The sequence below is a fragment of the Heterodontus francisci genome, chromosome 36, assembly GCF_036365525.1.
Source record: "Heterodontus francisci isolate sHetFra1 chromosome 36, sHetFra1.hap1, whole genome shotgun sequence".
In the NCBI taxonomy this organism is placed as follows: Eukaryota; Metazoa; Chordata; class Chondrichthyes; order Heterodontiformes; family Heterodontidae; genus Heterodontus; species Heterodontus francisci.
Window position 1 is genome coordinate 22,020,926 of NC_090406.1, and position 13,389 is coordinate 22,034,314.

General features: G+C 38.9%; 1 protein-coding gene across 7 annotated transcripts in view; it reads left to right on the forward strand.

Annotated features, from left to right (window-relative positions):
- The window catches only part of dot1l (DOT1-like histone H3K79 methyltransferase), a 111,396-nt gene that overhangs the window by 16,198 nt on the left and 81,809 nt on the right, over positions 1 to 13,389 (forward strand). For 6 of the 7 annotated variants that reach the window (XR_010969552.1, XR_010969553.1, XM_068016322.1 and 3 more), the window contains exons 2-5: positions 2,435 to 2,478; positions 5,198 to 5,272; positions 9,113 to 9,176; positions 11,624 to 11,852. Coding sequence is in view for 5 of the 7 variants with exons in the window: in XM_068016322.1 (XP_067872423.1) it covers positions 2,435 to 2,478; positions 5,198 to 5,272; positions 9,113 to 9,176; positions 11,624 to 11,852 (412 nt within the window). In the remaining 2 variants the exon portion in view is untranslated. Of the gene's footprint in view, positions 1 to 2,434; positions 2,479 to 5,197; positions 5,273 to 9,112; positions 9,177 to 11,000; positions 11,156 to 11,623; positions 11,853 to 13,389 lie in introns of those variants that run through there. The other variant, XM_068016324.1, reaches the window with a different exon arrangement.

A 13,389-nucleotide genomic window follows, 5' to 3' on the forward strand; every position in this document is an offset into this window, starting at 1 on the left:
TGAGCTTCATTGTAAGGCTGCACTTGGCCGAGGACAGAGATATCAGCATGAGAGCAAGGTGGAGAAATAAAAGGCAGGCCACTCGAAGTTCGGGGTCATGTTTGCAGACTAAACAGAGTGCTCCATAAAGCATTAGCCCAATTTGCGTTTGGTCTCCCCAATGTAGAGACCACATAGTGAACAGTGACTGCAGTATACTAAATTGAAACAAGTACACGTAAATCACTGTTTCACAAGGTGGATTAGGGGAACTCATTGTCCACTGACTCCCACAGCTCCCTCAATTACACTTCCTCCATTCTCCCAGTTTCTCCGTCTCCATCGCATCTATTCTGATGATGCAACCTTCCACAGCAGTGTTTGATGTCTTTTTCCTCAACTGAGGATTTTCTCCCTACCATGGTGGACAAAACCCTCGACCGTGTCTGACCCATTTCCTGCACTTCTCTCGTCCCTTCCCCTCCCTCCCAGAACCACAATAGGGTTCCCCTTGTCCTCACCTTCCACCCCACCAGTCTCTATTCAGTGGATCATCCTCTGCCATTTCTGCTGCCACCAGCATGATGCCACCACTACACTCATCTTCCTTCCCCTTTCAGCACTCCGAAGGGACTGTTCCCTCTGCGACACCCTGGTTCACTCCTCAGTCACACCCCATCCCTTTTCCACGCAAGCGCAAGAGATGCATCTGCTGTCCTTTTACATCCTCTCCTCACTGTCCAAAGCCCCAAATACTTTTTCCAAGTGAAAGTGATTTATCTGTACTTATTTCAATTTAGTATACAGTATTCGCTGCTCACTATGTGGTCTCCCATACATAGGGGAAAGCAAACACAGATTGGGTGACCGCTTTGCGGAGCACCTCCATTTGGTCTGCAGACGTGGCCTACCATTTTAATTCACCACCCTGTTCTCACGCTGACATCTCCGTCCTCAGCTTACTGCAGTGTTACAATGAATCTCAACACAAGCTTGAGGGACATTTTAGGCATTTTTCAGCCTTCCAGACTCCACATTGAGTTCAACAATTTCAGACCGTAACCTCTGACCCCATTTTGTTTCCTTTTCTTTGCATTTTTTGTCTTAATCTTGTGGGTCGAAGGGCCTGTTTCAGTGCTGTATCTCTAAATCTAAAAAAAAATTTGCAGGACCCACTGGTTTCTCCCTGAGGGTATTGTAAGAAATGAGTGCTGAAAAGTTGGCTTGGCAAATGCTAAATGTTGTTCAATTATTTAAGAAGGGAGGGAGAATCCAGGAAACTACGGATCTAATGTCAATTGTGTGGAAATTATGCGAGTTTGTCATCAGGGACAGTGTGACATTGTCATTTGAGTAAGTAAAAGCTGATGAAAGGGAGTCAGCATAGATTTGTAAACGGTAGATTATGTCTGATTAAACTAATTGAATTTTTGAGGAGGTTACTAATGGTGAACAGAAAAGTGCCTATGAATGCTTTACATATGGACTTTCAGATGGCCTTTGATAAGGTTCCATGCAAGAGATGATGACCAAAAGTAAAAGCACACAAGAGTTGTAGGTAACTATTTCGCGGTTTGTAATTGGTTAGGAGATAGAGTAGGGATAAAAGGAATAATACTCTGGTAGCATGTAACGTGCAGTATTCCCAAGGGATCTGTACTGGGGCCCTAGCTTTTCACCATGTATATTCATGTCTTGGATGAAGAAATAGAGTTGTATCCCCAAGTTTGCAGATGGCACTAAGTTTGGATGCATAGCAAGCTCTGTACATGGCAACAGGAAGTTACAAAGGGACCTACAAAGATTGCGTGAGTGGGTAAAAATATGGCAGATTGAATTCATTGTGTAGAAGCAGAGATTATCTAGTTTGGATCGAAGAAAGAGTATTTGAAATATTTTTTAATGACGAGAGACGAGCTGTGGACCAGGAAAGGGATTTGGCTGTCCGGGTACAAGCATCACTGAAAACTAGTGCATGAATACGAAAAATAATGAAAAAGACTAATGGAATGTTGCCCTTTATCTCAAGCGGGCTGAATACTATGGGGAGGAAATGATGCTTCAGTTTTACAGAGCCTTGGTAAGACCTCATCAGCTACTGTTAATTGCACATCAATTGTGTTTAGTTATGTGCAGGTGGTGAGCATTCATTAGGGTTTCACTTGAGCACGTATAAAAAGACACTTACTGAAACTGGTGTGGTTGAGGTCGGAGGTGTATGCTTGTCATGTTTTGCTTTGTAAATAAAGGTAAGACTGAGTAAAGATTGGCTCCAATATCATCCTTCACCAGCTGGGTTTTCCAGAGTAATATGTGTATATCTATAATTCAGTTGATATCTAATTTAGCATGCAAGTGTCTGTTTCTATTAAATTGATAGTGTATAATTTTCCCTCTGGAGACTTTCATTTGTTACACACTATTTTAAACAGTGCTGTACTTTTTGTCTTTTCAGGACAAACACCATGATGCTGCTCATGAAATTATTGAAACCATCCGGTAAGAATTCAAATTCAGTTCCATTTGATTTTTATTGAACAATGTTTTTTTAAATATATTGCTTCTTTTGTAATTGTTAGATAATATATTTGTTTCCAATTAGATGTTCTGACTATTCCTCGTCAATAATGTTCATAAAATGCTAAGGTCAAGTGCTCAGATTTATTGAATATCTTGTAAGAATATGCTTAAATAGTACATCCAACCACATTGGGCACTGATGCTGGGGTCTCATATTTCTGAACTCAATATTCCAGTTGATGGAACCTTGAAATCCAAATTCTCATTATAATTTGCTGCATTTTTATGCTTTTCTTACACACTTGTAACATGACAGTTGGCATGTAGCTACATTACATTATACTTGAAGTTTAAAAGCAACTCCATAGTTTAATAAGAAACTAATACCATACCATAACTCAGTTAATAAGCAGAATTCTTCACTAAAGAGCTCCTTTTCAGTTGAGCGGATGAGATTAGCATAACTCCTTATTTTTGTTACCTTTTTAATGCACATTTCTTTCATGTTGCATTTAGTTGCTGTTGAACCATGTGAATGTGCTCTGCATCCCTCTTATACCAACCAGGTCCTCTCGACTTAAGCCAACTTCAATTTAAAAGAAAATGTTTGCACAAATGTTTTCTTTTGGTGGGCAAACTCATGTCCTTGCAGTGACTGATCAGTTCCTACAGTTCTTACAAGCTCAAGAATCAGTATACACTGGCACAGCTTCGATAAAATTATTCCATTAAGGCACATTCTCTGTTAGGTGATTACTTCACACAAACATATTCAATTTCTGGTGCTTAAGGGTCAGTTCCCAGTTCAGAAGTTCAGTTGTCAATGTCTTAAAACTGCTGTGCAGCTGTACAATGGTAGCATCAGATAGTTATTTTAAGATATTATTATTTAAAGATCATAATTCCTAAATGGTAATTACTACAACGTCAAATCACTCCGTTAGTTTGCAAAATGCTAGTTTGATTAACTCTTTTTCCTTTATATAATCCCTTTGATAACTTGTAAAAATGTCTAATTTCATGTGTCTGTACAACGTATTAACCTTTCAAGGTGGGCTAGAGTTAGTGGGCAATGGTTTTCCTTTCAACATTTGCTACATAATGTCTGCTGTTTTTGGTCCTACATTGTGGCAGTGACTACACTTCAGAAGTGCTACATTGATTGTGCAGCACATTAGAAGTTCCTGAAGTTGTGAAAGGCACTATATAAATACAAGCTATTTATTTCCATTTAAGTATTGCATTATTCCCAGTATGAGGAAGCCAAATTCATATATGCTTCCTCCTAAAGATTTAGAGAACATTAAGTGATTTGGTAGCAGACAGCTTGCATGTTATCTCTGTTTCAGACACTTGGTCCCCATGGCCATTTCAAATGATCCATACTGATGAGCAAAACCATTCAGTTCACTTTAATTCACCCAGAAAGGACCTGCCCAATTTTTGCTTCACATTTTTTTCTTAAACCATTCAAGGGTTTTCACTTTATCCACTCTATCTGGAAGTCCATTCTAGGTGTTCATTTGCAGTAAGAACTACTGCTTGATATCGGTTGAAAAATTACCGTTCACTTCTTTGGACCTGCTGCCATGTCCTCCTCCCACAGATTAATTTATAGTAGTATTTTAGACTTAATTATCACACATAGTTTACCATCATGTATACTTCTATAAGGATACCTGTCAAGATGCCTTCTTCCCAGGCTTCTGAACCTAGACTTGATTTAATGGTGAACTACTCAAGTGGACTTGAGCAATTTTGCAGATAATTATAGTCATCCAGAATATTAACTGAAATTAGTGTTTAGGTAGTTACATAGCCTGAGATACTGGGTTGCTATAAGATTTACCCCTTGAGTTGCAAAGGCTATAGGTTCAAGCCCCACTCCAGAAATTGAATACACTAATCTAGGCTGCCTCTTGAATGCAGGACTTGGAGTACCGCATTGTCAAATGGATTCTTTAGGATGCCGCTTTGAGCTCCAATCCGATCTGCCAGTTTAGGTGGATATAAACGATTCATGGCACTGTTTGAAAAGTAGGAAGTTCTCTTGGTGTCCTGGCCAACAATTCTTGCTTAACCACCATCAAAATCAGATTAATTGGTCATTTATTTCATTGCAGTTCACAGGACCTTGCTGTATGCAAATTAGCTGCTGTTTGCCTACATAATGACAACTGCACTTCAAAAACAGTAATTGGTTGTGAAGTGCTTTGGAGCATTCTAATGATGTGATGAGGTGTTTATAAAAGCAATTTCCCACTGGAAAATGATAATTGAGGTGTTTTTCTCTTTCCCTTTTTGTAACTTTTGATTTGATTTTAAGACATTTGATACTTTTCAAGGAGATGTGTTTGCAGTATCCATCTGTTTGAGAAAAATACCAGTCGCTTGTTTAGTACAGCTTGAATTGGTATGCTAGGCTTTTCCAACATGATGCATTCCATGCTTTGTATGCCAAAAGACCTCCACTTGCTAAATTTTACATTGCAGTGCTGCTTTGGGATTTTCCAGATTGAGAAGGATTTTGCTTTGCACTTTCTCTTTGCTGGTTGTGAGGAAATTCAGCTTCATTTTCCTGGATTTAAGAAAAAATGTCAGCACTTGTGGGTATGCACTTTATAAAAAGGTGGCCAAGAGGGAATGATTGATTTTCTATAAACTAAGATTGAATGAACTGTATTTGAATTTATTTCAGATGGGTTTGTGAGGAGGTCCCTGATCTTAAACTTGCTATGGAAAACTATGTGCTAGTGGACTATGATACCAAATGGTAAGATATACTGATGCATATTAATAATTCTAATGTGTTTCATGAACACAAAACAGTCTCATTTTAAAATTGTGCTTATATTGAAAGAATAAACAGTTTAGAAATATCTTTCCTAGTTCAGGTGCAATGGCAAAATTACAGAAATGAAGAAGGCTACCTAATAAATTTCAAATACCTGTGTTGTAAGATAATTAAAGCCATATATTGAAGGAGCACAGATGCATTTGAAGTCACGTTCTCTGGATTTTTAGTCCAGTAGCACAACCACTATTTTGCTGTACTCTCATTCATTCTATCCCTTACCTAGTGTACATGTATGTCACCTTCACTGGCTAGTTTGGTTTTTACATTCCTTAACCTAATTTTGGTTTCAAATATAGTTGAAAACTTAAGCAAAATTGCTGCTTTTTTTTAAAGGCAAACTCATGTTTCCTGCATTAAAGGATATATATTTCAGTAGGGTGGATAATCTTTCTACCATTATAAAGTCAAAAATCCTCTGCCCTTATATGCTAGTCTATCTTGCACAGCAATAGCAATTGAAAGGATTAACAGGCAGGGTTCAGTTGTGTTCTACCCAAAACACATACTTGTATTCACGTAGGTGATTGTAGTTTCTGTTTATTTCCACTGATTTCATTGGTAATTGATATTGTGGGAATTTTCAGCTTGTAAGTGCCAGAATGCCACAAGTGAAAGCCATCTTGAAGGTGTCACAAATTTGCACATCCTATATCAGTTAAAATTGGCTTAATTGCTTATGTACTTGGTTTCTGACCACTTATTGGACATTAATCAACTTGCAGACTGGGTGTGTAATTGGTAAATTAATTTCAGTATAGGTAAATGTAAGGTGATGCATTTTGGTAGAAAGGATGAGGGGGCCAAATATTCCTTGGAAAATAAGTCTTAATGGAGTAGAGGAGCATAGTGAACTAGGGGTACAGATACAAATCGCTGAATATAGCGACAAAGGATAATACCATAAACTTGTATAGAATCTTGATTAGACCACATTTAAGAATACTGTGCATAGTTCTGATCTCCATATTATAAAAAAGGATTTAGTTACTGGAGCAGTGCAAAAAAGATTTACAAGGATGATACCAGAATTGAAAGACTGCACCTCTCGAGAAAGATTGAACAACCTGGTGTTCATCTCTCTGGAAAAAGGAAGACTGAAGGGTAACCTGATAGCAATCTTTAAGATTATGAAAGGGTTGGATAGCTCAGTTGTAGAAAAGATAGGGAAGACCAAAACCAAGCACCATAAATACAAGGTAGTCACTGTTAGAGCCAAGTGAGGAGGGGGTGGGGACGGTCACAGTGGCCCTCCTTGCCCTTCCTTTTATTTGACTGCAACAGGGTTTATTCCTTTTCAACAGTGGTTGTGCTTACCACCTCCATAAGTGTTTTACCTTTTACCTTTACTGTGATAGTGGGAGAACCAATGGGACTGGTTTTCTTGAGTTTAAACAATAACGAGGTAAGTTTATTATACTTAACATTCTAACCCTGGTTTAAAAATAATTTTAAAAAAGCCACACATTCACATGAGAATCTCACACATGCAAGTAGATTACAAAGTGAAAAGTAGGTTTTTTGGTTCGATTTAAGTTCAGAATAAATAAATGTTAAATATACCGTCGGGGTTGGATGATTTGGTGGTCTTTCAGCTGAAGTTGTATTCTTGAAGTCCTTGGTTGGTCAAAGTGCACTTTGTGGCTGGCCTGCTTTGCTCAAGGTTTTTTCGAAGGCAGAATGATAGGTGTCTCTCTTTCCCCCCAGTCTCTGGCTGTAGCATTCTGTAGGCTTGGAGGGTCCGTAGTTGCAGACAGTTTTCAAACTTGGTTTTCTGGGGAGAGAGAAAGAAAGGGAGGCACACCACTTTCTCTGCTGCTGCATTCTTAATTACTGCTCATCTCCTCTGTGTGTAATAAAACTCTGTTTTTCAGAGATGGACAGATGGTGACATGGTTCTCTCAATCCCCGTTGTTTTTAATGAGGCCTGAAGTCTAAAACCCAAACACTCAGATGGTGTTGTCACTGTTTAGCCCCTGGAGGAAAGTTTCCAGTTGTGAATGCCTCTAGATGGCTTTCAATGTCCCGCTAACGAGGATGTTCTGGATAATCTCAGCTAGCCAAAGCATTGTTCTGGCTGGGCTTTTTGTTAGACTTTTGGCTCCGGTTGGGGCCTTGCAATGTGCAAAGGTGTTTCAGATGCAAATTACAGTGGCCATCTTGGCTGCCTTTTTTTTTAAGTTAAAAGATTTCAGAAGATTTTCTCCATTAAATGTCTAGTGTAAGTTTCCAACCAATGAATTAATAGTTACCATTTGGTAGATTGGGTTTTCTTGACAGTTACTAATATATATCCAGCAACAAATTCAGAAGAAGGTCCTTTTATCCAGAGAGTGATTAAACGTGCAACTCGCTACCATAAGGAAATGCATTTAAAGGAAAGCTAGATAAACACATGAGGGAGAAAAGAATAGGGTATGTTGATGGGGTTCGATGAAGAAGGATGGGAGGAGGTTTGTGTGGAGGATAAACATTGGCGTGGACAAGTTGGGCAAACTGGCTGGTTTCTGTGCTGTATAAGTAATACGGAAAGATATGTATGAGAAGTCAATATTCTCTCCTTAGCTTAAAACTGCTCACTTGACAATTTTCTAGGTTTTATAGATATATTTGAATCTTCAGTTTTCATCCTAATCATTTGGTATTTTGAGTTTAATTACTGATGGCTCCATTTGTAAATTTAGCCTGAATCTATAGATAATTCTGATGGCCACACAAACTGCAGCAGTTCAAGAAAGCAACTCACCACCATCTTCTTGAGGGCAATTAGGAATGGGCAATAATTGCTGCTAGTTACGCCCACATCCCATGAATCAATAAAGAGCGAAGACTTTAAAAGTACTTCATTGACTCTGAAATGCTTTGGGGTATCCTGAGGTGGTAAAAGGCATTATATAAGTTATTTCTATCTTGAATGAGAGGCTCAACTATTTGCAAAAATGGATCGTGTGTCAGTTAGGGCGGCACAGTGGCGCAGTGGTTAGCACCGCAGCCTCACAGCTCCAGGGACCCGGGTTCGATTCCGGGTACTGCCTGTGTGGAGTTTGCAAGTTCTCCCTGTGTGCTCCGGTTTCCTCCCACAAGCCAAAAAGACTTGCAGGTTGATAGGTAAATTGGCCATTATAAATTGTCACTAGTATAGGTAGGTGGTAGGGAAATATAGGGACAGGTGGGGATGTTTGGTAGGAATATGGGATTTGTGTAGGATTGGTATAAATGGGTGGTTGATGTTCGGCACAGACTCGGTGGGCCGAAGGGCCTGTTTCAGTGCTGTATCTCTAATCTAAAAAAGTTCTTCACTTAGTGCTGGTGGTTTCAATATCTGGTACCTGGTTTTGAATCCACCCCAAATTGATGGGAATGTGCAAATCGTACTTTCTATTTTGCCATCAGTGCACTGTTTGATTTTGATATTGCGTATTGGACAATTGAGTGTCTTTTTTAACTTCCAAATCAAGCAAACACTGTGAGCCTTTAAGAAATTTATTTGTGTATAGAAAATATAGAGTTAGAAGATGCAGTTACATTTTAGCATTGTACACACAAATTTAGTTAATTGTGAATATTTTCGACAGCTGGTACCTTTCGTATAGGCAGTACTATGGGGATCTCCATTGTGATAGCATTCCTGTATATAAATATTTTTCTTTGCCATTTGTTTGTTGCTACTTACGAATATTAGCTAGAATTAGAATTAAGAAATTTCATAGGGTTTCATTTTAGAATGTTTTTCTCAATTGACAATATGATCTCTTGTAGCTTTGAGAGTATGCAGAAGCTATGCGAGAAGTACAACCGGGCCATGGATAGCATTCAGCAGTTGGTATGTATTGTAGGTTGAATTATATCTAGTGTATTTGAATTGCATGTTAGAAAAAGGTTTTCAAGGTAGTTAATTGCTCTTGTGCACCCATTCTATTTTCTACTCGTGTATTCTCTTGCTTTCTCTGCCTTTGTCCCTTTTTTTGTCTCCTCTATACTTCTCACATTTACTGTGTGTGTGTGTGTGTGTGTGTATATTGCTCTGTATGTATCTCAACTCCAACAGAGGCCTGGATCTAGATTTTGGATGTGGTGTGTGGGTGAACTTTGGACCTGGCCTGTGATGTATCTGTACCTCAGGCCAGGTGACTTTCATTTTTGGTGTTGCTTTGAATCTGAGACCATGTCCTAATTACCATTTTTATTACTGGTGGTTTAATTTGTAGGTGGGGAGAAGGAAACAGCTGTAATAGATGATAAAGGATATCATTGTCAAATATAAACAAGGAAGCAAATGATCTGCTATATTGGGTGGGAAGGAAATGGGTTTGACTGACTGAGTAGTCTGCTGCTGATCCGAAATGGGGGCATCTCACCATTGAGGAAGGAAGACTTCTATTAGCTTCTTGTATTAAGATAAAAAAATGAGGTGGTCTTGGATTCAGTACGTTTTTTTGCTAGCGATCTTTGCCACACAGGAGTAGCCATCAGTGCTCTCCAGTTTCTTAATAGTGAAGGTTTCACCTTGGCTGGGCTAGCTGGTAATGGAACTGAGAAGTTGAATGAGCAAAAGTCTTGTATTGGCCTTTTACAGCTCATTTACATAATTTGCTTCATACAAATGGATTACTTTTTCGTTTGGGTATGAATGGGAGGGGTGGGAACTGAAGAGTTGATTGAAATTTCACAGCATTGTTACTACTGAATTGAAATCCATTGAAACATGTTTAAAAAAAATATTTACTTAGTGTGGACTCGATGGTTGCTTTCCCTAGTTTCTGGCCTTTCAAAAAGAAATAATGCTAGTTACGAATGTCAGAGTTTCTATTATAATGAGTACAAAATAGTTGTGCTCAATAAGTGTTCCTTTTGAAGTTGGAATTTTATCAGTTCTTCTATTTTCCTTGAGTGCTTATTGTTTCTCTTCTCCTGGGTAAGAATTATTGATGCAAAACCTATCAAAAACTTGCATATTTTCAAATTGTGGGAAACATTCTTGGTTGTTGGCAGGATTATTTGAATTCTTCAATAATATTTTTATACTGGCATCCTACACCAGACCAACAAACCATGTGAATGCCAATAAAGTGAGTATCTTAATTGGATATTCAGTGCCTTTTTGACAATGAAGCTATTTTTTCCCCCAAGTTTTTTTAGAAAATATTGGTCTGGATTTTGAGGTTGCAATGATGGTGAAGCTGTCAGCGTTTGCTGTTGTTACTATTTGAAACTGACAGCAACTTCTGAATTTCTGTATTTCACTGTGCATGTGTGGATGCCAGAAGTTGCTGTCAGCGATCTCCCTGCTCCTCCCCTGGATCCGCTGTTGAATTCCTTGAAGATGGAAATCAATTAGAAAACACAGATTTGTCTTGAACTTACACATTTTATGCAATTTATCATCTTGTAACAACCATTGAAAAAGTCCAGCAATTAAAAAATTTTCTTAAATATTATCTTTCAGCTTCTGTCTTAATATCTTGTATGTCCCAATCCTTATGTCACTTCCTGTAAAATTACACAAAGTGAATGATGAAACCTGCTTGTTACTTCCTGGTTTGCTTTTTGAGAATTCTTCAATGTGGTTGACTGCTTAGCCTGCTTGATTATATCACTGATGCTGGACGCCAGAGGTTCTCTATAACTGGCGTCAGAATGAAATTAAGGTTGGGCAAAGTGAAATCCACGCCACAGAGATGGCTAGCTCTTTGTGGGCAGTTTTCTTTGAGGTCAACAGTGAGAGCCTTTACTTTGCTGCTGACTGTAAAATCTGGCCAATGTTTGTTTGTATCGCTGCTTGAAAGTGCTGTTTGAAAATGGGTGAGTTAGGAACCATGTCCCTATTAATCTGTTCATAAATCCTGCTTGGATATTGTCAAGAATTTTCTGGACATTTCACTGCTCCCTGTGGAATCAGAACCAAATTTTTCTCCCACTGTTTATGACGTTTCTGCTTTCTTTTGCCAATTCTGCGAAGTTCTGGGGGACTTCTAGTGGAAAAGATAGAAGAATGGGGAGAATTCTCATGAGGGTCAATCATGGTTGACTACAAAAAATATTGGTCCCTGCAATTAGGGAGTGGGTGGGATTAGATGAAATGACAATTTTCGATATAATTCTCAAAGTAACTTGATGTTTTATCAGTAACTTCAGTTATTATTCTTTGCGTTGCGCTATCGATTTCATAAGGTGGTGCTGTCTACAAGCTTAATTGCCAAGTGGATGTTTTTGTCTTAGAAACAAACTTGTTCATTTGCCTAATGGAAAAATGCCTCCAATTTAATACAGTGGAAAGGGACGACACAGCCCATGAAACTGAACACTCGGCCTTGCAATGGCCTGCTACGACATATTCTGCAACAGGTCTACAACCACTCGGTGACTGATCCAGAGAAACTGAACAATTATGAACCCTTTTCCCCTGAGGTTTATGGAGAAACATCATTTGATTTAGTCGCTCAGATGATTGATGAGATCAAGATGACTGAAGACGATACATTTGTTGATTTAGGAAGTGGTAAGAAACTCAATTTTTTTGGCCAATTTTACTGAAGTTTTTACTTTGTTTTTATTCATAATTAGTTTTCTAACAAGGTTAGCTTATTATTTAAACATCAGGTGATGCTTGGCTAATTGGTCTGAGATCTGTGTCACAGAGTCATTCATGTACAGAAGGAGGCGATTTGGCCCATCTAGTGCATGTTGGCTCTCGGTAGAGCAATCTGGTCAGTACCGTTGCTCTGCTGTATCCCTGTGGCCCTGCAAGTTGATTTCCTTCGAGTGCCCATCCAATTTCTTTTCGAAATCGTTGATCGTCTATGCCTCTACCACCCTGATAGGCAGAGAGTTCCAGGTCATTGACACTTGCTGTGTAAAAAAATAAATAAATAAATTCCTCACATTTTTCACCCCCCCACCTCGGCATCCCCACCCCTGCATCACTTGTCCAAAACCTTAAATCTGTATCCCCTAGTCATTGTACATCAACTAATGGGAACAGCTTTTCTTTGTCAAGCTTATCTAACTGTGTCATAATCTTCTACACCTCTATCAAATCTCCTCTCTCTGCTTTGCTGCAAGGAGAAAATTGCAAACTTCTCCAACCTAACATTGTTGCTAAAATCCATCACCATTGGAACCATTCTGGTAAATCTCCTCTGCACCCTCTCAAGGACCCTCACATCCTGCCTTCAGTGTAGTGATTAGAACTGGACGCAATGCTCTAGTTGTGGCCTAACCAGAGATTTGTAGAGGTTCTGCATAAATTCCTTGCTTTTGGACTCAGTGCCTCTATTTAAGAAGCCCAAGGTCCCATATGCTTTGCTAACCACTCTCTCAATATGGCTTTCCACCTTCAAAGATCAATGCACATGCACCCCCAGATTCTGTCCATGCGCACACTTTTTCGAACTGTGCCATTAAGTCTGTATTGCCTCTCCCTATCCCTTCTGCCAAAATGTATCACCTTGCACTTCTCTGTATTAAATTCCATCTGCCACTTGTCTGCCCATTCTACTAGCCTATATCTATGTCCTGTTGCAGTTGATTTGTATCATCCTCATTGTCTATCATACCTCCAAGTTTGGTATCATTGGTAAATTTTGAAATTTTGCTCTGAATTCCAATATCTAAGTCAATATATCAAAAACGCAGTAGTCCTAGCACTGACCCTTGGGGAACAGCACTGTCTACCGTCCTCCAGTCTGAAAAACAACCATTTAACATGGCTTGCTGTTTTCTTTCTTTAAGCCAATTTTTATCCAAGCTGACACTGACCCTCCTATTCCTTGAGCCTCAATTTTGTTAAACAGCTTTTTATGTGATACTGAGTCAAATGCTTTCTTAAAGTTCATATAGACAACATCCGTTGCATTCCCTTCATCAACCTTCTGTTGCTTCATCAAAAAATTCCTTAGCTTAGTCAAGCAAGATCTGCCTTTTGCAAATCCATGCTCTCTATCCTTAATTTAACTCAAACCTCTCCAAGTGCCTGTTTTATTTCTCCTGATTATTGTTTCTAAAACCTTACTCACCACTGATCTTAAACTGACCAA